The sequence below is a fragment of the Carcharodon carcharias genome, chromosome 2 (assembly GCF_017639515.1).
Source record: "Carcharodon carcharias isolate sCarCar2 chromosome 2, sCarCar2.pri, whole genome shotgun sequence".
NCBI lineage: Eukaryota > Metazoa > Chordata > Chondrichthyes > Lamniformes > Lamnidae > Carcharodon > Carcharodon carcharias.
In genome coordinates, this window is record NC_054468.1 from 148,082,580 (window position 1) to 148,105,044 (window position 22,465).

General features: G+C 42.7%; 1 protein-coding gene across 12 annotated transcripts in view; it reads right to left on the minus strand.

The window, feature by feature from the left end:
• Positions 1 to 22,465, minus strand: part of snx14 (sorting nexin 14) — a 148,589-nt gene that overhangs the window by 36,808 nt on the left and 89,316 nt on the right. For all 12 annotated transcript variants that reach the window (XM_041212468.1, XM_041212452.1, XM_041212410.1 and 9 more), the window contains 6 exons: positions 17,865 to 17,936; positions 17,246 to 17,346; positions 6,215 to 6,326; positions 4,803 to 4,843; positions 3,070 to 3,189; positions 1,734 to 1,857 (listed from right to left, as the gene is read on the minus strand). In XM_041212468.1, coding sequence (XP_041068402.1) covers positions 1,734 to 1,857; positions 3,070 to 3,189; positions 4,803 to 4,843; positions 6,215 to 6,326; positions 17,246 to 17,346; positions 17,865 to 17,936 — 570 coding nt within the window. The remainder of the gene's footprint in view (positions 1 to 1,733; positions 1,858 to 3,069; positions 3,190 to 4,802; positions 4,844 to 6,214; positions 6,327 to 17,245; positions 17,347 to 17,864; positions 17,937 to 22,465) is intronic.

Sequence of the window (22,465 nt, forward strand, 5' to 3'; positions counted from 1 at the left end):
CCTGAAAAACCCATTAATCCCAACTCTGTGTCTTCTGCGTGTTAACCAATCCTCAATCTATGCTAATACATTACCCCCAATACTGTGAGCTCTTACCTTATGCAATAACCTTTTATGTGGCACCTTATCAAATGCCTTCTGGAAACCCAAACTACTTCTACTGGTTCCCCTTTATCAAATTTGCTTGTTATATCCTCAAAGAACTCTAGCAAATTTGTCAAACATGATTTCCCTTTCACAAAACCATGTTGACTCTGTTTGACTGTGTTAAGCTTTTCTAAATGTCCTGCTATTTCTTCTTTAATAATGGACTGTAGCATTTTCCCAACGACAGATGCTAGGCTGACTGGTCTATAGTTTCCTACTTTTTGTCTCCCCCCACCCCTTCTTGAACAGGGGTGTCACATTAGCAGTTTTCCAATTTGCTGGGATCTCCCCACACCACCCTGAATCCAGTGACCTCTGGAATATTTCGACCAATGCCTCCACTATCTCTGCAGCCACTTCCTTTAAAACCCTTGGATGCAGGCCATCAGGTCCTGATGACTTTTCTACCTTTAGTCTCATTAGTTTGTCAAATACTTTGTCCCTTGTGATAGGGACTGTTACAAGATCTTTCCTCCCATTAGCTCCTTGCTTATCTGATATCTTTGGGATGTTTATAGTGTCCTCCACCATGAAGACCGATGTAAAATATTGGTTTAACTTATCTGCCATTTCCCTGTTCCTCATCATCAATTTTCTAGTCGCATCCTCCAAGGGTCCCACGCGCATTTTAGCCACTTTTTTTTTTATAAACCCATAGAAACTCTTGCTGTTTGTTTTTATATTTCTTGCCAATTTACTTTCATAATCAATTTTCTCCCTCTTTTTTAGTCATCCTCTGCTAGTTCCTAAAAAATTGCCAATCCTCTGGCCTACCACCAGTTTTCGCCACTTTGTATGCCTTGGTTTTTGATTGGATACTCTCCTTAACCACGGGTGGTTCATACTTCTCATCGAGTCCTTTTTGACCAGGATAAATTTTTGCTGAGCATTATGAAATATCTGCTTAAATGTCTGCTACTGTTCATCCATTGACTTTCCCTTTAGTCTATTTTCCCAGCCCACTTTAGGCAACTCTTTCTTCACACCTCTGTGATTGCCCTTATTTAACTTGAGGACATTGGTTTGAGACCCGAGTTGCTCGCCCTCAAACTGAATTTGAAATTCTACCATGTTTTGATGGATGAATCCTGAATAAAGAAATCTTAAAATTAGATCTAGCCCATTCAGGAATAAAATTAAAAGCACTTTTCCCACACAAGGGATAGTGGAAGTAAGGAACTCTTTCCACAAAAGGGTGTGGACACATCAAGACTGAGATTCATAGGTATGTGTTAGGCAAGAGCAGCAAGGGATATGTAACCAAGACAGGTAAAATGGTGTTGGGGTACAGATCAGCCATACTCTGACTGGATGACAGAACAGTTTTGGAGGCTGAATAATCTACTCCTGCTCTGAACGTTCCCATAATTAACTTCCAACAGATAGCCTTCAACAGGCAGTATAACAGGGTTCCCAATGACTGAATAAAATGGAAAGTACCATTCAATCTATAGACAGCACAACACCAAGAAACAGGATTATTCACCCGCAGAGCAAGAGGTCACATTCAAGGAGCCACAGTCTGGATGATACATAGATATATTTTTTAGCTCAAAGGTCTCAGGTGAGTCTAAAAGCTCACTTACCCACATACATCAGGTAATCATAGATGCCATCTAATGTCATCATTTCCATGAAGTAGTTCTGGTTGTACTTTTTCTCTATACTTTCAGAGCGATTGGCATTATTTTTGTACAAGTCATTATAGAGCTGAAAGAAAGGAATTATTAACTATTAATGAACCCATCTTTCCTTCAACAGCATTTAAACATGGTGCTTCACATTTACACATGCTACCATTTACTATCCACGATTACTATCATGGTTTCAAATGGATATATATTTATATATAACTGAGATTTCTTATGGTGTGGCTCTCTGTGAGCCAGAAGACCAAGAGTGAAGTGTGACAAAGTGCAATGCTAACAGGAAATGTGTACTATACACAAGGTTTCTACCACATTAGTAGTCAATCGCCCCTCATTGTTTTGAACAACTAGCTGGAGAAAAAGTGTCTTTTAATTGTCTCTGTTGGGTAGACATTGCCACCTGTGGCAGGAAGACTGAATAGCAGATATATTGCATCTATTAAAAGTAACAACCTAAGAATTGGAAGCATGAGTGGGCTATCTGGCTCTTTAAAATTGCCCTGCCTTTCAGTGATGATAATGGATGATCTAACTTTACTCTACCTGCCTGTATTATCCCCGTATCTCTCTAATCTCTTTATATTCATTCAAAAATCTATAATAAATCTATAAAATCACAGAGGCAAGTATTACTACTATACTTTAAATGTGACCTCTGTACATCAGTGTCACAAAAATAGTACTGGAAATAGTTGTGGCAAATAGGAGGTGCTGTTGCACATAAATTTTACAAACATTATATTAATTCTGAAAATTACCAGATTTGTTGTAAAGAGTTCATGATGGCTATATTGTAGAAAGACGATATAAAAGCATTTACTTCAATTTTTACAATTCACAAAATTTATTTATTTTCTTAAAATTTGCTACTCCTTAAATCGGCCAATTTTAATGTGAACTTAAAAAGCCATTATACCACTAACACCATGGTCATATATGAGCAGAGTTCAGTGGAATAGTATCGCTACCTGCAGAAGCTTAACAATACTAAAATTTCAGTGTAATAATGAAAGTTCAAAACTATTAAATTCAGTAAAATTATCCATTACTACTACTTCCAAATTACCAAATTTATGGACACACAAAAACTGATCATAATATAAGTGCCAACTGTAGCCCAGTTGATGAATAATTTACTCGTGAATAAAAATTGTGCTACAATTTCAAATCACACTTCAATAGCCCAACAATGTTTATTATGAAGAAGAATAAGAGTCATAATGGATTGGCTCCCCCAACAAATCACCTGCTAAATACACTCTCTCAAACTTACTTTCTTGTCATTTTCCGAAGTAGGACTGAGAATAGTGAGCTCCGGCCTGCTTGGTTTAGGTTTGGGAGCCTCACACGAGTTGATGAATGCTGTGAGGAATAACTCCAGATGTTGGCCTTTCTATACAACAGCAACAGGGGAATAATAGTTGCATAAGTTATACAAGTGCAATATGTAGAAACTAAGGAAAAGGTATAGGCATAAAACGAGGACAATACAGCAGAACAGAAAAAGGCCAAAAAAAATTTGATACAGTGGATGCCACTTCATATGTTTTATATCCTGTTACTTGTAGTTCTGGTTAAAAGCCAATTTAAAATTGGTGCTGATGCTGAACTGATACCCGTCAAAAGTTGCAGGTTCACTGAACAATCTCCAGGGGAAGGCATTTGCAGCTACCGGATCTCTGTTGGTGTTGCAGCAATTGGTCAGCAATTTGGCCTCTATTCTCATAGGAGGAGGATGGTGAGGGGGAAGTAATGCATCTACCAGCTCCTTATAACTATCCAGTATTCTCTCCTTAAAACTGCACATCTTGTAGACTGTGGGTTATGCCCTACCTCCACAGTTAGATAGTCTGTCCAAGGGCACATAATAAACATCAAGGATCATCATGCGGATGGCAGAATGTATCCAGTAGATTTGGAATTGCACCCCATACTTCCAGGAGGAGAGAGAGAACTTGTGATTCACCTACCCAAATACATGTGAAAATACTGCACAGTAATTTATCACGTTTGGACAAAATCAAACAATTAAAGTAATTCATAATTCTTTATATTTAGTTTTATTTCAATATTTATTATTTTTTGATCACCGAGATTTGAATTGACTTGGGGAGTCCGGCTTGACCAAGTGACAGAGTTAATAGTTAAAACGATAAGACTGCTAATTTGCTCTGGATTAATGGCCCTTCTTACTCATTGTTTTGTCACGATGTCAGGCTCAGTAAACTGATCACAACCAGGTTTACCAACCACGTTAGCAGCAGTGAAGCTTTCATCAGAAGCACGTACATAAAAAGAATGAGCAGGGATGATAATCTATCAGGACCTATGCTGAGTTAGCTGATTGAAGCTGGAACAGTTTTGCAACATCAAATAGCAGAACTGGGTTCAGATAAGTACACAAAGAGACCAGGCACTAACAGATTAAATAAAGATGAAGCTGAAAGAAAAACTAAATTCTGCAAACTCAGCAGATCAAGCAGCATTTGTAGAGTTAAAAAGGAAATTCAAAATGGATCTTTTGTCAAACGCTTTGACTCGCTGAATGTTTCCAGCATTTGTTTTACATTTCCACAACTACAGGTATTTTCTTGTGTAAACATGAAGACAAGTTGGACTCCTCCAGCACAATAAATGAATTAGCTGACCCATGAGGTCCTTGTAGGTGGGCAACATGATTAGCCTGAGTGGCTTTCATTCCAATTTTTATCAGAGATTTGTCCCAATATTAAGGATAAGAGATCTCAAGGACATGCATGATGTTGCATTGACCAATAATATGTAAAGGATGCATACCAATCAGATGATGGTGGGATTAAGAGTAATAATATGAATAGGGAGGTGAAAAAAAAATCCAAGGGTAAGTTAGCAATAGTTAATCCCCTGCATTCCCCAGGAGCTCACCTTAACTGGAAACTTGGGAACACATTATCTGCTCACCGCTGGCTGATGATAATGTGCAGGGGAACCACTGTAAATAAATTATAAAATATATTTGTAACTTACCTCCTTTATCAGTTTTCCAGGGACAGACTTGATAATCTTTCCTACAACAGATAATAAAATATTGCATTTGATTAACTAATTCACTCAAGTGGTTTGAGGTCTAACTCTATTTAAACAATTCCATATACAATTTAACAGTGCTTGTTACATTCATAAAGGAATTACTGTCTAATTCATTTTTATTCTTTCAGCCTCAGTTGTCAGTTCATGTTTTTCCATTCCTTCCGTACTGATGTTAGGGTTTAGCTGTACCAGGAAAATTACAATATTCCTCAAAATAATTAAACCCACCAGGACACACACAAATCCCAATTTTAAATCAATTAAATTCTGGATGGTTGAGAGGAAAACCTCCATGGATTCCTCAGCTTGAGGCCTGGGTCATTTGGATAGTTTTGATTCTCCCACCCAATGCTGGCAGGAGCAACATCAAGGTAAATGAGAACAAAAACTGAGGTGGATGCTGGACATTACCTTGGGCCCAACGATTAGTCTCCAGCATAAGACAGGAGCTGAGGGTGATGGTTGCAAAGCACACTGGGGGGGCGGGGTGGGGGGGTGGAAAGGAAGGCCACAGCAGCCAAGGCCAAAGAATTGCTTTTGCGGCCCTGAGAACAGTCCTGCTCCTTCTGACCCCCGAGGAATCCTTCCAATGATTAAAAAAATTAAACTTACTTTGGCACTGCCTGGCCATGCTCCAGTTTGACACCGCCTGAACTTTTCATAAGTTTAAGTTCAAATCTCATTGTGCCAGCAAATGGATCACGACCTACACACTTGAAATGTTACTAGTTAAAATGGTGGAGCATTTAAGTTACCCCACCACCCCTTGAAGAACTCAGTTAAAATTGGAGAGATAGTATTCAAGCTGAGGTGAAAGAAAAGGCAGTAAATGAAGGTGCCAAGAAAAGCTTTACAATTAATCTGAATCAGGTTGCTGTCTCTGCACAAAACTGGATCCATTTAGATATTTCCCTCAATGTTTCAAAAACATTCTTGCTCAGTAATAATTTTAGTAATGCTGTACATGAGCTCAATATAAAATTAAAATCACACTCGCCCACCATTACTTGAATTGCTGACTCTAGAAAAAAAACTGCAAAATCTTGCTGCCTCCAGCTCAGAAGGTAGCTTGTCCTGCCCACGTTACGTGCTGACATCCACGTGTCAAGTGTGTTGCTAACAAATGTTTATTCTCGCCTCAATGCCTTTTATTTACCTCAATATAAAAAGATATAATAGCCTAAGTCTCCACCCTGAATTTCCTTTAAAAGTTCAAAACTTTGTACACTCCCATAATGCTCAAAGTCATGTTATCCAGAGCAGCAAATAACTCTTTTTATTAAAAGACAGAAAATTATCTGGATTGTAGGGCAACATGCAGTATAGTGTGAAGAGGACTTTATACTCACCCAGGTTTACATCTGGAAGAATTTTCTCAAGAAACTGAGATTCACAGCCATCGGGGGACAGAAAGTCGGCCAGAAGTTGGCTGTTACTTAGTTCTGGATGTTTCAACAAATTCTATTAAAGTTCAAGAAAAATAAAATCAACTTCATCACTTTAATAGAGCATTTAGACTTTGCAGAAAAATGCAAATTTTTCTGAATAGGTTATCTTAATCCACTTAATAAAAGCAAGTTAATGCTCACTTTGGAACATACATCCATCAGAAAATCTAGGCTAACAACGCTACCAGAACGTTGTTATGAAACATTCCAGTATAACTAGAGGCCATTCATTCCATTTCCATATGTACGCTGCTGACATCTAGCTCTAACCTTATCACCACCTCTCTCGACCTTTCTACCTTCTCCAAAATGTCAGACTGCTTGACAGACATCCAGTATTGGATGAGGAGTAATTTCTGCCAATTAAGTATTAGTCATCAGCTCCATCCTTCTCCCTGAAAACTGAGGCTAATCTGACAGTCTGTAGCCTTGGTGTTATACCTGACCACATGTCCAAGTCATCACCAAGTTCGCCAACTTCTAACTCCATATCATCGTCTGACAGCTGCTCTGCCTCAGCTTACTGCTGACAAAATCCTCTACCAAGCCTTTATTACTTCTGGACTTGCCTATTCTGATGCATTGCTGACCCGCCTTCCAGATCCTCTGTAAATTCGTGTCATCCAAAACTCTGCTGCCCGTCCTAATTCGCACCAAGTCTCGTTCAACTATTACCCCTGTGCACACTGCCATACAATGGCTCCTGAATAAGTAATACCTCGATTTTCAAATTCTCATGCATATCTACATCAGATGGACTGCCATGGTTCAAGGTAGCAGCTCACCACCACCTTATCAAGGCAATTAGGGAAGGGCAATAAATGCAGGCCTAGACAGCGACATTCACATCCCTAGACAAAAAAAGTATGAATTCAAGCGGTGAGGTGAGAATGACTGCCCTTGACATCAAGGCAGCATTTAAATGAGTATGGCACCAAGGAGCCTGAACAAAATTGAAGTCAAGGGGAAATCAGGGGGAAACTCTCCACTGGTTGGAGTCATACCAAAGATGCCAAGTATAAGGACTTTAAATATTATAAATGTTGCAAGTTTGAACACAAAGGACTTTTGCACTTAGCAGGAGGAAGAGCAACCAACACAGGGCGCTAGTGAGAAGTGACTGAAACATTCTGGGAGAAGGCACCGCAGACACAACGAATCAGAAGGGGATTGAGGAGGACCCACTGTCAAAGAATGGAATAGCTCCAAACATTACATTGCTGTAGTGTTTCCATCCCTCTCTCTCCTCCTCAAACCAAAAAAAAGAGGGAGAGGCAGTGCCTTCAGGAGTGCACTAGGCCTACGAGGGACACTCTTCTGAAAGTGGATTTTAAAAAAAAAAGCAGTAAATCCTGGTGAGTTTTTTTTTTCAATCTACTAAAGTTATTCATTGCTTAATACTGAGGTAGGAGCTAAAAAAAAAGTAGAGTGGTACTGTACAAGTATAAGTACAAGTCAAGAAACAAGGTTCCCAGCTAACATAAATAAGGCCCCGAGCTAGCTTCCAGTGTCCCTGTTGACCATGCGTGCAGAAGGTGTGTCCAAATGCAGCTTCTAGCTAACCGGATTTTGGAGCTGGAGCTGCGGGTGGACTCATTGCAGAGCGTCCGTGATGCTGAGCAAGTCGTGGATAGCACATTTGGCGAGGTGGTCACACCGCAGTGAAGATTACACAGGCATAAAGGGAATGGGTGACCATCACGAACTGTAAAAGACTGAGGAAGGTAGTGCAGGAGTCCTCTGTGGTCATCCCCCTTTCTAACAGATATAGCGCTTTGGATACTGTTGCAGGGGGTGGCCTCTCAGGGGAAAGCAGCAGCAGCCAAGTTCACAGCACCGTGGGTGGCTCTGCTGCTCAGAGGGGCGGGAGGAAAACATGTGGCAGGACTATAGTGATAGGGAATTCAACAGTTATGGACAGATGCTTCTGTGGCCACAAACATGAATCAAGGATGGTATGTTGCCTCGCTGGTGCCAGGGTCCGGGATGTCACGGAGCGGCTACAGGACATTCTGGGGAGGGAAGATAAGCAGCCAGTGGTCGTGGTACACATTGGTACCAACGACATAGGTAAACTAAGGGATGAGGACCTGCAAGCTCAGTACAGGGAGTTAAGGGATAAACTAAAATGCAGGACCTCAAATGTAGTAATCTCAGGATTACTCCCAACTTGTTCCACGTGCTAGCGAGAGCAGGAATAAGAGGATAGACCAAATGAACATGTGGCTGGAGAGATGGTGCAGCCGGGAGGGATTCAGATTCTTGAGGCACTTGGGACCGGTTCTAGGGAAGGTGGGACCTGTACAAATCGGATGGGCTGCACCCAGGCAGGGGTGAGACCAGTATCCTTGCGAGGGCTTTTGCTAGTTCTGTTGGGGAGCATTTAAATTAGTGTGGCAGGGGGATGGGATCCCAGGAGCAGGATCAGATAGGTCAGATTCAGATCAGAAAAATGGAGGTAGAACATTAGCTAGGGACGTCGTGATAGACATGGAGTTACAGGAGAAGCAAAGTTTTAAAAGTGACCAGCAAGAGAAATTGACGGGGTTAAACTGTTTATACTTCAATGCAAGGAGCATTACAAACAAGGTAGATGAGTTAAGGGCACAGGTTGACACATGGCAGCAGGATGTCATTGCTATAACGGAGACCTAGCTAAAGGAGGGACAAAACTGTCTGCTAAATATCCCTGGTTATAGTCTTCAAACATAATAGAGTAGGAGATAAAAAAGGGGGAGCAGCACTAATGGTTAAAGAATCAATTCCAGTTGTGCGAAGAGATGATATACTAAATGGGTCAACAAACAAGGCTTTATAGGTTGAGCATAGAAATAAAAAAGGAGCAGTCACACTACTGGGAGTATACTACAGACCCCCAAATAGTGAAAGGGAGATAGAAGAACAAATATGTAGGCAAATTTCTGCTTGTAAGAACAAGAGGGCAATAATAGTAGACAACTTCAACTATCCTAATATCAACTGGGATTCAAACAATATAATGGGCACTGAGGGAGAAAAATTCAAGCAGTGTGTCCAGGAAAATTTTTTCAACCAATTAGTGACAAACCCAACGAGAGGAGATGCAATTCTAGACCTAGTCTTGGGGAACAAAGAAGGGCAAGTGGGTGAAGTGATAGTTGGCGACCATATCAGGGACAGTGATCACAATTCAGTTAGATTTAGCAATACCATGGAAAAGGACAGAGAAAAGGCAGGAGTAAAAGTCTTGAACTGGGGGAAGGGAAATTTTGCAGAAATGAGAAGGGACTTGGCTGAGGTGGACTGGACAGCACTGCTGGAGGATAAAACAGTGGAAAACCAGTGGGAAGCACTAAAAAGCGTGATCCTAATTGTACAAAGTAGACATGTCCCCTACAAAAATAAGAATGGTACTGCCAAATCTAGACCCCCCCTGGTTGTCTAGAGGAATACAGGGGAAGATCAAACAGAAAAAGAAAGCGTACGATAGGCACAAAGAACTAAGCACTGCAGATAGCCTAGACAAATATAGGAAGTGCAGGGACAAAGTAAAAAATAAGGAAATCAAAGAGGGGACATGATAAAAGATTAGCAAGTAAAGTTAAAGATAACCCAAAGATGTTTTACCAATACATTAAGGTTAGTTAAGGAAAAAGTGGGACCCATCAGAGATGAAGATGGAAACTTCAGAGGCTGTGGGAAGGGTTTTGAATGAATATTTTATCTCCTTGTTTACAAAGGAAAGGGAGGATGTAGATTTAGTAGTCCCGGAGGAACACTGCGAGATATTGGGCAGGATAGTCATAAAGAGAGAGGAAGTACTCGAAGGGTTGAAATCCTTGAAAGTTGATAAGTCACCAGGGCCAGATGGATTGTTTCCAAGGCTGCTGAAGGAAGCCAGGGAGGAGATAGCAGATGCTCTGAGGATGATTTTCCAATCTTCACTAGATACAGGGGAGGTACCGGAGGACTGGAGAAATGCAAACGTTGTTCCATTGTTTTAAAAGGGATCAAAGGAAATGCCAAACAATTATAGGCCAGTTAGTCTTACATCTGTGGTGAGCAAATTAATAGAATCAATCCTGAGAGATAGGAATAACTGTCATGTGGAAAGGCATGGACTAGTCAGGGATGGTCAGCATAGATTTGTTAAAGGAAGGTCTTTCCTCACAAATTTGACTGAATTCTTTGAGGAAGTGACAAGAAGGGTTGATGAAGGTGATGCAGTGGATGTTGTGTACATGGATTTTAACAAGGCATCTGACAAGATCCCACATGGCAGATTGTTCAGGAAAGTAAAAGTCCATGGGATTCAGGGTAATGAGGCTAACCGGATAAAAGGTTGTAACAGGAAACAAAGGATAATGGTCGATGGATGCCCTTGCGAATGGAAAGTTGTCTCAAGTGGTGTTCCATAGGGCTCGGTGTTGGGACCCTTGCTGTTTGTGTTATATATTAAAGATTTGGATGTGAACATGGGGGGCACGATTGGGAAATTTGCAGATGAGACAAAGATTGGCTGAGCAGTGGATAGTGTAGAAAATAGCCATAATCTCCAAAACAATATAGATGGGTTGGTGGAATGGGCGGTAAAGTGGCAGATGGATTTTAACATAGAGAAGTGTGAGGTCATACATTTAGTGAGGTCAAACAGTTACAGGGATTACACAATAAATGGGAATATATTAAGAGGGGTAGATGAAGTGAGACATCTTGGTGTACAAGTACACAGGTCCCTGAAGGTGAGGCCACAACTGGAGTATTGTGTGCAGTTCTGGTCACCACATTACAGTAAGGACATAATGGCTCTGGAGAGAGTGCAGAGGATGTTTATAAGAATGTTGCCAGGGTTAGAAAAGTGTAGCTTGGAGGAGAGATTGGATAGGTTGGGGTTATTTTCCTCAGAACAAAGAAGGCTGAGAGGTGACTTGATTGAGGTGTACAAAATTATGAGGGGAATAGATAGAGTGGACAGGGTAAAATTGTTTCCCTCGGTGGAGAATTCTAGAACCAGGGGACATAGATTCAAGAGAAGTGGCAGAAAATGTAGGGGGGACATGAAGAACTTTTTTTTACGCAGAGGGTAGTGGGTGTCTGGAATTCGCTGGCCAAGTTGGTGGTAAAGGCAGAAACTTTAAACTCTTTTAAAAAGTACCTAGATCTGCACCTAAAGTGCTATAAGCTGCAGGGCTATGGGCCGGGTGCAGGAAGGTGGGATTAAAAAGGGCACCTGGGTGTCCTCAGGCTGGCATGGACAAGATGGGCTGAATGGCCTCCTTCTGTGCTCTAACTTTTCTATGGTTCTATGCTTCTATCGTTAGTCCACTGCCTTGATGGAATTCAGAATGAGGGGACATCACGTTAAAATTGGAGCACAATTCAGGGGTGATATCAGAAAGCATTGCTTTTATTCTTTCATGGGATAGGGTTTCATTGGATATGGGCACCACTGGCTAGGCCAGTGTCTGTGGCCCATCCGTAACTGCACTTGAGGGGATGGTGAGCAGCCTTCTTGAACTGCTACAGTTCATTTGATGTAGGTACACCCACAGTGCTATTAAGGAGGGAGTTCGAGGATTTTGACCCAGCAACAGTTCAGGAACAGCGATATCATTTCAAGACAGGGTTGTGTGGGACTTGGAGGGAAACTTGCAGCTGCTGGTGTTCCCATACGTCGGCTGCACTTGTCCTTCTAGAGTGGTAGAGGTTGTGGGTTTAGAAGGTGCTGGCGAAGGAACCTTGGCACGTGGCTGCAGTGCGTCACTGTGTATTAGTGGTGGAGGCAATCAATGTTTAAGTTGGTGGACAGGGTGCTAATCAAGCAACTTGCTTTATCCTGGATTCTGCTACACTCATCAAGGCAAGTCATTCAACAGACTCTTGACTTGTGCCTCATCAATGGTGGGCAGGCTTTGGGGAGTCAGGAGGTGAGTTACTTGCCATGGAATTCTAAGGCTCTGCCTTGCTCTTGTAGCTACAGTATTTATGTAGCTGGTCTAGTTCAGTTTCTGGTCAATGGTAAACCCCCACCCCGCCCCCAGGAAGTTGATCATGGGGGACTTCAGTGATGGTAATGTTGTTGAAGATCAAGGGGAGATGATTAGATTCTCTCTCATTGGAGATGGTCATTGTCTGGCATTAGGGTAGCACGAATGTTACTTGTCACTTAGCCCAAGCCAGAGTCACAAATGACGAACATTGTGCAATCATACATCTGACCTTATGATGGAGGGAAGATCATTGAGAAAACAGCTGAAAATGGTTGGTCCTAGGACACTACCCTGAGGAACTCCTGCAGTGATGTCCTAGGGCTGAGAAGATTGACCTCCAACAACCACAAGCATCTTCCTTTGTGTTAGGTATGACACCAACCAGTAGGGTTTTTTTTCCCCGATTCCCATTGACTCATTTTGCTAGGGCTCCTTGATGCCACAATCGGTCAAATGTGGCCTTGATGTCGAGGGCAGTCACTCTCACCTCACCTCGAGTTCACATAAATAGTGGAAATATTGGACACTTTTCTAAAAATCTGTTGAGGTCAGGTCAATTGAAAATTTCAAAACTGAGGCTAATAGATTTTTGTTAGGCAAGGGTATTAAGGGTTATGGAACCAAGGTGGGTAATTACAATTACAATGTAGATCAGCCAGTTTTTCTTTAATTGAGTGGCAGCACAGACCAAAGGGCTTGAGTGACCTATTCCTGCTCCTGTGTTCCTAGGATTGTGCAAGGCCAGGATATCCACCATCTGAACCAGGGCAGAGCACCAAACTGTATAGAAAACCTGTTAGAGCTTTAAATACAGTAAAGGCTTCTAGAAAGATAGAACGTGTAACCCACAGACAGTTAAAGTTCACCATACAACAATCCAGGAATTGCTAGCTAAGTGGGATTGGTAAGGGCTTAACATACATAAGAGATACAGGTAGGCAGAAAGCATTGTTTAAAGTCCAAGATCATTCTTTGGGAAGAACAAGATATCCGTTTGTCAGCGATAATTGATGCAAAAACAACTGAAATTTATACAACATGTTTGATGTAGCAAAGCATCCCAAGGTATTTCACAAGAATCTTATTGAACCCAGTTTGGTAGTGAAACATATAAAGAGAGATATTAAGGCAGATGACCAAAAGCTTAGTCAAATAGGTACACTTTTAGGGAGCAAGATGACATTGAGGAAAGTTTTAGGAAGAAAATACCACAGCTTAAAGTGTTGAAGGCAAGAAAGAGCAGAGGAAATGGCGGGTGCTCAAGAATCCAATTTGGCAGGTGACTGCGTCTCTTCTACAGTAAGATAGCTTTATTGCCTTGTCTGAAGATGACGATGCAAGTGGCAATGTAAAATAGTTGGCTGAGAAGCAAAATGATTCTCTGATGCGAAAGTTACCTTGTTTATTAACAATAAAACAAGCAGATGTCATCTCAGGCTGCAGGGTTATCTCAAAATTTTCAACCACAAACCTAGACAAACTTTATTAGCGGCAGTTTTTCTACAGGATTGACACACGTAACTCAACACAGGTATTCTGTATTTTCCAGTGTATGAGAATATAAGAATGAAAAAGACTTGCAATTATATTGTATTTCTGCACCTGCTGGACTTCTCAAAGTGCTTTACAGATAATGATTTACTTTAAGAGAAGTCACTGTAGTAATATCGGAAAGAAACACAGCAGCCAATTTGTGCACAAATTCCCACAAACAGCAATGTGATAATGACAAGGTAACAAGTTTCTGTGATGTTAATAGAGGGAAAAAGCATTGGCCTGGGCACGGAGCGGTAACTCTCCTACTCTTCTTCAGTGCCATGGGATCTTTTATATCCAGTTTAACAGGCAGATGGAGCCTCATCCAAAAGAGATCATATCCAACAGCGCAGCACTCCCTCAGGACTGCACTGGAGCATCAGCCTTGGTTTTTGTACTCAAGCCCTGGAGTGGGACTTGAACCCGGAACCTTGAGATACCTTGAAATTCAGGGAAGGACGCCTAAGGACATAAGAAATAGGAGGAGCAGACCATTCAGGCCTTTGAGTCTGTCCTGCCATTCAATGAGATCATGGCTGATCTTCTGCTTCAACACCATTTCTCTGCACTATCATGCATTCAATGGGAATTATTTTCCTGAAACCATCTACAAGCTTTCATCAGAAAAGACACTGACAGCTAATTCAATATAAGGCAAGTTCTTTCAATTGTCATAAAGAGTGAAATGGCACAAACATAAATGTGCCTTTCTTAAAATACAGCCACAAAGTCAAAAACTTTTCTCTGTCAAATTTCAAAATAGAAGGCAGAGGCGGTCGGTATGCTCATAATGGGGCAATGCTTTATTTAGAAATCGATTTCTGGATACAGAATTGGCTTGGATATAGAAGACAGAGGGTAGCAGTGGAAGCGTGCTTTTCTGAATGGAGAACTGTGACTAGTGGTGTTTCGCAGGGATCAGTGCTGGGACCTTTGCTGTTTGTGGTATACATAAATGATTTGGAGGAAAATGTAACTGGGCTAATTAGTAAGTTTGCAGACGACACTAAGGTTGGAGGAGTTGCAGATAGTGAAGAGGATTGTCAAAGGATACAACGGGATATAGATTGGTCGGAAACTTGGGCGGAGAAATGGCAGATGGAGTTCAATCCGGACAAACGCGAGGTAATGCATTTTGGAAGGTCTAATACAGGTAGGAATTATACAGTAAATGGCTAGAACCCTTAAGTGCATCGAAGGGCAGAGGGATCTGGGTGTAAAGGTCCACAGGTTACTGAAAGTGACAACGCAGGTGGATAAGGTAGTCAGGAAGGCATATGGCATGCTTGCCTTCATCGGCAGGGGTATTGAGTATAAAAGCTGGGAAGTCATGCTGCAGCTGTATAGAACCTTGGTTAGGCCATACTTAGAATACTACGTGCAATTCTGGTCGCCACATTACCAGAAGGATATGGAGGCGGTGGAGAGGGTGCAGAGGAGGTTTACCAGGATGCTGCCTAACCTGGAAGTTATTAGCTATGAGGAGAGGTAGGGGAAACTCGGATTGTTCTCACTAGAGCGACGGTGATTGAGGGGTGACTTGCTAGAAGTTTACAAAATTATGAGTGGCATGGACAGAATAGATAGAAGCTTTTTCCCCAGGGTGGAAGAGTTGTAGGAGACGTAGATTTAAGGTGAGAGGAGAAAACTTTACAGGAGATGTGCAGGGCAAGTTTTTTTTATGCAGAGGGTAGTGAGTGCCTGGAATTCGCTGCCAGAGGTAGTGATGGAAGCAGGTACGATAGTGGTGTTTAAGAGGAAGCTTGACAAATACATGAATAGGATAGGAATAGAGGGATACAGATCCCAGAAGTGCAAAATGTTTCAGTTTGACAAGCAATGATCGGCGCAGGCTTGGAGGGCCGAAGGGCCTGTTCACGTGCTGTATTTTTCTTTGTTCTTTGATTAAGATGCAAAGTTACTTTGAGAGGCTACATCTGTTGAAATTTTAATTCAGCTCAAGAGAGTTGCAATTTTTAGTCAATTCACTTGTGAAGCCAAGTAGCAGGAAAATACAAAAAAAACACTCTCTACTGAGATGTAAAAACATCTCAATTGTCTCCCGAAGTACCGATTTTAAAAATTCATTCATGGAATCTGAGCATCGCTGGCTAGGTCAGTATTTATTGCCCATCTCTAATCCTTTGAGAAGGTTGTCATGAGCTGCTTGCATGAACCGTTGCAGTCCATGTGGTGTAGGTATATCCACAGTGCTGTTAGGGAGGAAGTTCCAGGATTTTAGCCCAGTGACAGTGAAGGAACAGTGATATATTTCCAAATCAGGGTGGTGTGTGGCTTGGAGGTGAGTTTCCAGGTGGTGGTGTTCCCATATTTTTGCTGCCCTTGTCCTTCTAGATGGTAGTGGGTTTGGAAGGTGCTGCGGTGCATCTTGCAGATGGTACAACTGCTGCCAATGTGCGTCAGTGGTGGAAGGAGTGAATGCTTGTGGATGGGGTACCAATCAAGTGGGCTTTGTCCTGGATGGTGGCAAAATTCTTGAGTGTTGCTGGAGCGGCACCCATCCAGGCAAGTGGATCACACTCTTGACTTGTGCCCAGTAGATGGTAGACAGGCTTTGGAGAGTCAGGAGCTGAGCTACTCACTGCAGGATTCCTAGCCTCTGACTAATGCATTGGTGATGGTGCCATCAGCAGAGGGAAAGGGGAAATAAAAGCTGTATCTTGTTTGGTAGTACAGAACTTGAGTATTGTTGAAGTTATTGTTGCCAAAGCTTTTCATCTTGTGCTCATCAGGGCAGATTCACAAGAATACCAAATCTCAAAGGTAACAATATTTTATACTGCTTGAGAAGAGGGTACTGATTAGTTGGCAAGTGGACTTTAATTGGTAAACGTGTTGCCATGGAGAATGTATCAGGGAACAGTTAACTACCTATCTTTTGTTTAAATTCAAACCAGGGAGGTAAGACTGATTGGTTAAGACAGTGCCATGGGAATGATCCAAGGAATGGCTCACCCCAAGCTTGTGTGTTTAGTTGAAAAAGACACAACAGGTCTGGACATGTTCCTGTATGTGAATATATGTACATGTAAGTGAGCCACACAGTGAGCCCAACTAATAATCTTAAATTGGCTGTCAGTATAATTCTTACCACAGGATTGTTTAACAAGTGTTGTTCAACCACAGAATCACATCTAATGTTGGACATATGTCAGAGAGAAGTCACAAGGTGGGGGCAAAAATAATTGGAGGAAGAGAAGAAACATTATCAAATAAACATCATCTTGGAGATTTGTGCATAGACATGAGGTTTTGGGCATTCTGTGTTACTCAAACACACTTTTGTTATGGAACTCTCAGTTGGGCAAACAGGGAATATTAACTCAATTTAAGACAATGCAATTACAGTCAGGCTCAGTACATTGGAAGTGCGTTCGAATGCAGCAACAAGCTAAATTTTATGTACCTGCAGGTATTCCTGAAACTCCTCTCGTTTAGAGTTCAGGAAATCAAAGTTCTTGGATCCAATGAGTCTCTTTGAGGGAAGCTGTGCATCCGGGAAAGATCCTAAAAACACAAACCAGCAAATGGTTTGCTTAATCAAGATTGACCAAAATCTCATTTTGAAGGATTCAATCAATACTTAATACATAAAAGAAACATTTTTTTCACTCAGCAATCTAAGATCTAAAACTGCACTCTTTTGATATCTTAACTGGCTATGTCTTTAGTACAGGAGGTTCCACATATGGTTTAACAATGATGGTCAACAATGCTTCCCTAGATTTGCATTTTACCTCTCATTCTTGACAATTTCCCATTACACCAAGTTCCTCGACATATTTTTATTAATTAGCCTACAAATATGTTATGATTCTTCTGAGCTATAAATTCAAAACAAGATGCAAAGTATGGATTTAACAAAATATGGATATCACCATCTCGGAAACTAGATGCAAATAGGTACCAAATTTCACAATTAGACACACACTGGTCTGAATTCAAAAATACACTCTGCTGTGCTGATTTAAATTCATGACTGGAACTGATTCACTAGGCATATTGCTTTTCCTTCAACACTTTACCATGAAATTCTGTAAGCTTCGACTCAAGGACATAAAATTCAAAATATCTTCGGTAAACACTTTCACGTCCCTCTGAAAAGCAGAACAGAACAAACAGAAAATGGCTAGAGAAACATTAAAGGAATGCAGTTAAATGTAAAGTTAGAAATAAAATAATTCTTGATGTTATAATTAAACATGCTATAAGGAGCAGCTACGTTGTCTTCAACATTTCTGACCAAACAAAAAGAAATTCAGGAACAGTATAAAAAGTACAACTACATCTATGATGTAGCTTTGGTAATAAAAAATGTTCACTAAATAATGAAAGTGAAGAAAATACCCAGGTCTGGTAGCATCAGTGGAAAAATAAACAAAGTTAATGTTTCAGGTCAAGGTAGGCTAACTGAACTGAACTCGAAGGACAAGAGTGGGGTGGAGTGGAGCAATTATGGGAAGGGAGCCCAATCCACAAAGGGAAGGGCCCACCACAACAAGGAGAAAAGGGTGGGCACCCCCCCCATCCCCCCTGCCACTGCCCTAGCCCCACAAAGGGAAGGGGAAGTGGGTCCCTCCCAACCCCCACAAGGGAAAGGGGATGGGGGCACATTCCCCCCAGAGCCCCACAAGGGAAAGGGGATAGGGGCACATCCTCCCCAGAGCCCCACAAGGGAAAGGGGATGGGGGCACTTCACAACTCCCCAAAAGAGAAACGGGAAACCCCCCCAACCCTCAAAAGGGGTAGGGGAAGCCCTCACACCACCAGTTACACAAGGGGAAGGGGAAGCCCCCTCACCCCTGGAAGGGTCAGGGAACCTCACTGCCCCAGCTCCACAAAGGGAAGGGGAAGTCCCCACAACCAAACCCACAAATGTACAAGGTGGCCTTCGGATGCCTAACTTCATTTCAGAATGGCACTAGTTTGAAAGTTGCATCCCCTTGTTCTAGCCTTCCCCATCAGTGGTGGCGTAGTGATAATCTCACCGGACTGCTAAACCGCAGCTGGTGGAATTTAAATTCAGTTAGTAAATCTTGAATTAAAAGCTAGTCCACTAACGGCAACCATGAAACCATTATCGATTGTCGTAAAAACCCATCTGCTTCACTAATTCCCTTTAGGGAAGGAAATCTGCCACCCTTACCTGGTCTGGCCTACATGTGACTCCAGACCCACAGCAATGTTGATTCTTAACTGCCCTCTCAAATGGCCTCACAAGCCAATCACACTTGTATCAAACCAGTAAAGCTGATGAGGAATGACACTGGATGGACCATCCGGCAATGACCCAGGCACCACAAATGACAACGACACATCAGCCTTGTCGACCCTGCAAAGTCCTCCTAGCTAATATCTGGGGACTTGTGAGAGCTGTTCCACAGCCTAGTCAAGCAACAGCCTGACATGGTCATACTCTCAGAATCATACTTCACAGACAACGAATACACCACCATCACTGGGTACATCTTGTTCCACTGGCAGGACAGGCCCACCAGAGGTGGCGGCACAGTGGGGTACAGTTGGGAGGGAGCTGCCCTGGAAGTTCTCAACATTTACTCTGGAACCCACTAAGTCCCAGGTCAAACATGAGCAAGGAAACCTCCTGCTGGTTACTACCTACCACTCCCCACCCCCCATAGCTGATGAACACCACTTAGAGGAAGCACTGAGGATGGAAAGGATACAGAATGTACTCTGGGTGGGGGGCTTCAATCACCAAGAGTGGCTCAGTAGCACCACCACTGACAAAGCTGGACAAGTCTTAAAGGACATAGCTGCTAGGCCAATTCTGCCACAGGTGGTGAGGGAGCAAACATGAGGGGAAAAACCTACTTGACCTTGTCCTCACCAATCTGTCACAGATGCATCTGTCCATGACAGTGTTGGTAGGAATGACCACTGCACAGTCCTTGTAGAGACAAAGTCTTGTCTTCACATTGAGGATATACTCAATGTTGTGTGGTACTACCATCATAGCTTGGATGGAAACTTGCAATGGCGGTGCTCCCATGCTTCTGCTGCCCTTGTCCTTCAAGGTGGCGGAAGTCGCAGGTTCGGAAGGTTCTGTCGAAGTAGCTGTGGTAAGTTTTGCATTGCATCTTGTAGATTATATATACTGCTGCCACTGTGCATCGGTGGTGCAGGGAATAGATGTTTAAGATGGTGGATGGGATGCCAGTGAAGCGGGCTGTTTTGTCCTGGATGTTGGGAAACTTCTATAGTGTTGCTGGAGCTGCACAAATCCAGGCAAGTGGAGAGTATTCCATCAAACTCCTGACTTGAGCCTTGTTGATGGTAGTCAGACAGACTTGTAGACAGACAAAATTTCCAAACTCTGACCTGTTCTTGTGACCACTGCATATATGTGCCTGGTCCATTACAGTTTCTGATCAATGGTAATCCCCAGAATGTTGATAGAGTGGGACTCAGCGTTGATAATGCCAGTGAATGTCATGGGGAGATGGTTAGATTTTCTCTTGTTGGAGATGGCCATTGCCTGGCGTTTGTGTTGTGCAAATGTAACTTGCCACTTATCATCCAAAGCCTGAATGTTGTCCAAGTCTTGCTGCTTATGGACATGGACTGCTTCAGTATCTGGTGAGTTGCAAATGATGAACATTCTGCAATCATCTGTGAATATACCCACTTCTGACCTTATGATGGAGAGAAGGTCATTGATGAAGCAGCTGAAGATGGTTGGGCCTAGAACACTACCCTGAGGGACTCCTGCAGCCATATCTCAGGACTGAGATGATTGACCTCCAACAACCACAACCCTCTTCCTTTGTGCTAGGTATGGCTCCAACTAGTGGACCAATTCCCATTGACTTCAGTTCTGCTCGGGCTCATTGGTGCCACACTCAGGCAAATGCTGCCTTGATGTCAAGGGCAGTCACTCTCACTTTGCTGATAACAGAGTAGGTTGATGGAGCAGTAACTGACCAGGTTGGATTTCCCTTGCTTTTTTGTGGACAGAAAATGTGTGTCAATTTTCCAACACAGCCAGGCAGATGCCTGTTTTGTACCTGGAACAGCTTGGCTAGTTCTGGACCACAAGTCTTCAGTACTATTACGGGAATATTGTCAGGACCCATAGCCTTTGCAGTATCCAGTGCCTTCAGCCATTTCTTGATATCATCCAGTGAATTGAATTGGCTGAAGGCTGGCATCTGTGATGTTGGGGACCTCAGGTGGAGGCCAACATGGATCATCCACTCTCTGGTTCTGGCCGAAGGTGGCTGCAAATAATTCAGCCTTGTCTTTTGCACTGATGTGCTAGGCTCTCCTGTCATTGAGGATGGGGATATTTGTGCAGCTCCTCCTTCAGTAAATTGTTTAATGGCCACCACCATTCACGGCCAGATAAGACAAGACTGCAGAGCTTAGATCTGATCCGTTGGTTGTGGAACCGCTCAGTTCTGTCTATCATTTACTGTTTATGCTGTTTGGCACACAAATAGTCCTGGGTTGTACCTTCGCCCGGTTGACATCTCAGTTTTAGATGTGTCTGGTGCTGCTCCTGGCATGCCCTCCTGCACTCTTATTTGAACCGGTGTTGATGCCCCAGCCTGATGGTAATAGTAGAGAGGGGAATATACCAGTCTATGGAGGTTACAGGTTCTGCTGCTGATGGCTCACTGCGCCTCAAGGTGCAGCTGATCATTTGTTTGTGCGAGTGGTGATATGCATATCGATCTTCCCTCCTCCCCCTCAATAGGATGGATGAGAATCAATATCTTTTTAACCAATTCTTTCATAGAATGTGGCCATCGCTGGATAGGCCAGCATTTAATGCCCTTGGGAAAACTGCCTTCTTGAATCACTGCAGTCCGTGTATTGTAGGTACCCCTACAGTGCTGTTAGGGAGGGAGTTCCAGGATTTTGACCCAGCAACGGTGTAGAAGCGGCAACATATTTCCAAGTGGTGGTGTTCCCATGTGCCTGCTACCCTTATCCTTCTGGACGGTAGTGGTCATGGGTTTGGAAGATGCTGCCTAAGGAGGCTTGGTGAGTTCCTGCAGTGTCTTGTAGATGGTACACATTGCCGCTATTGTGCCTTGATGGTGAAGGGAGTGAATGTTTGTGGATGGGGCACCAATCAAGGCACCTACTTTGGCTCGGTTGGTGTCAAGCTTGTTGAGTGTTGTTGGAGCTGCATACAACCAGACAAGTGGTGAGTATTCCATCACACTCCTGACTTGTGCCTTGTAGATGATGGACAGGCTTTGGGGAATCAGGTGGTGAGCTGCAGGATTCCTAGCCTCTGACCTGGACTTGTAGCCACAGTATTTATATGGCTAGTCCAGTTCAGCTTCTGATAAATGGTAACCCCCTCCAGGATGTTGACAGTGGGGGATTCAGTGATGGTAATGCCATTGGTTATCAAGGGGCGATGGTTAGATTCTCTCTTGTTGGAGATGGTCATTGCCTGGCACTTGTGTGGCATGAATGTTACTTTCCCACTTGTCAGCCCAAGACTGGATATTGTCCAGGTCTTGCAGCATTTGGACACGGACTGCCACAGTATGAGTTCTCGTGAATGGTGAACATTGTGCAGCAGACATCCCCACTTCTGACCTTTTGATGGAAGGAAGGTCGTTGATTAAACAGCTAAAGATGAGCA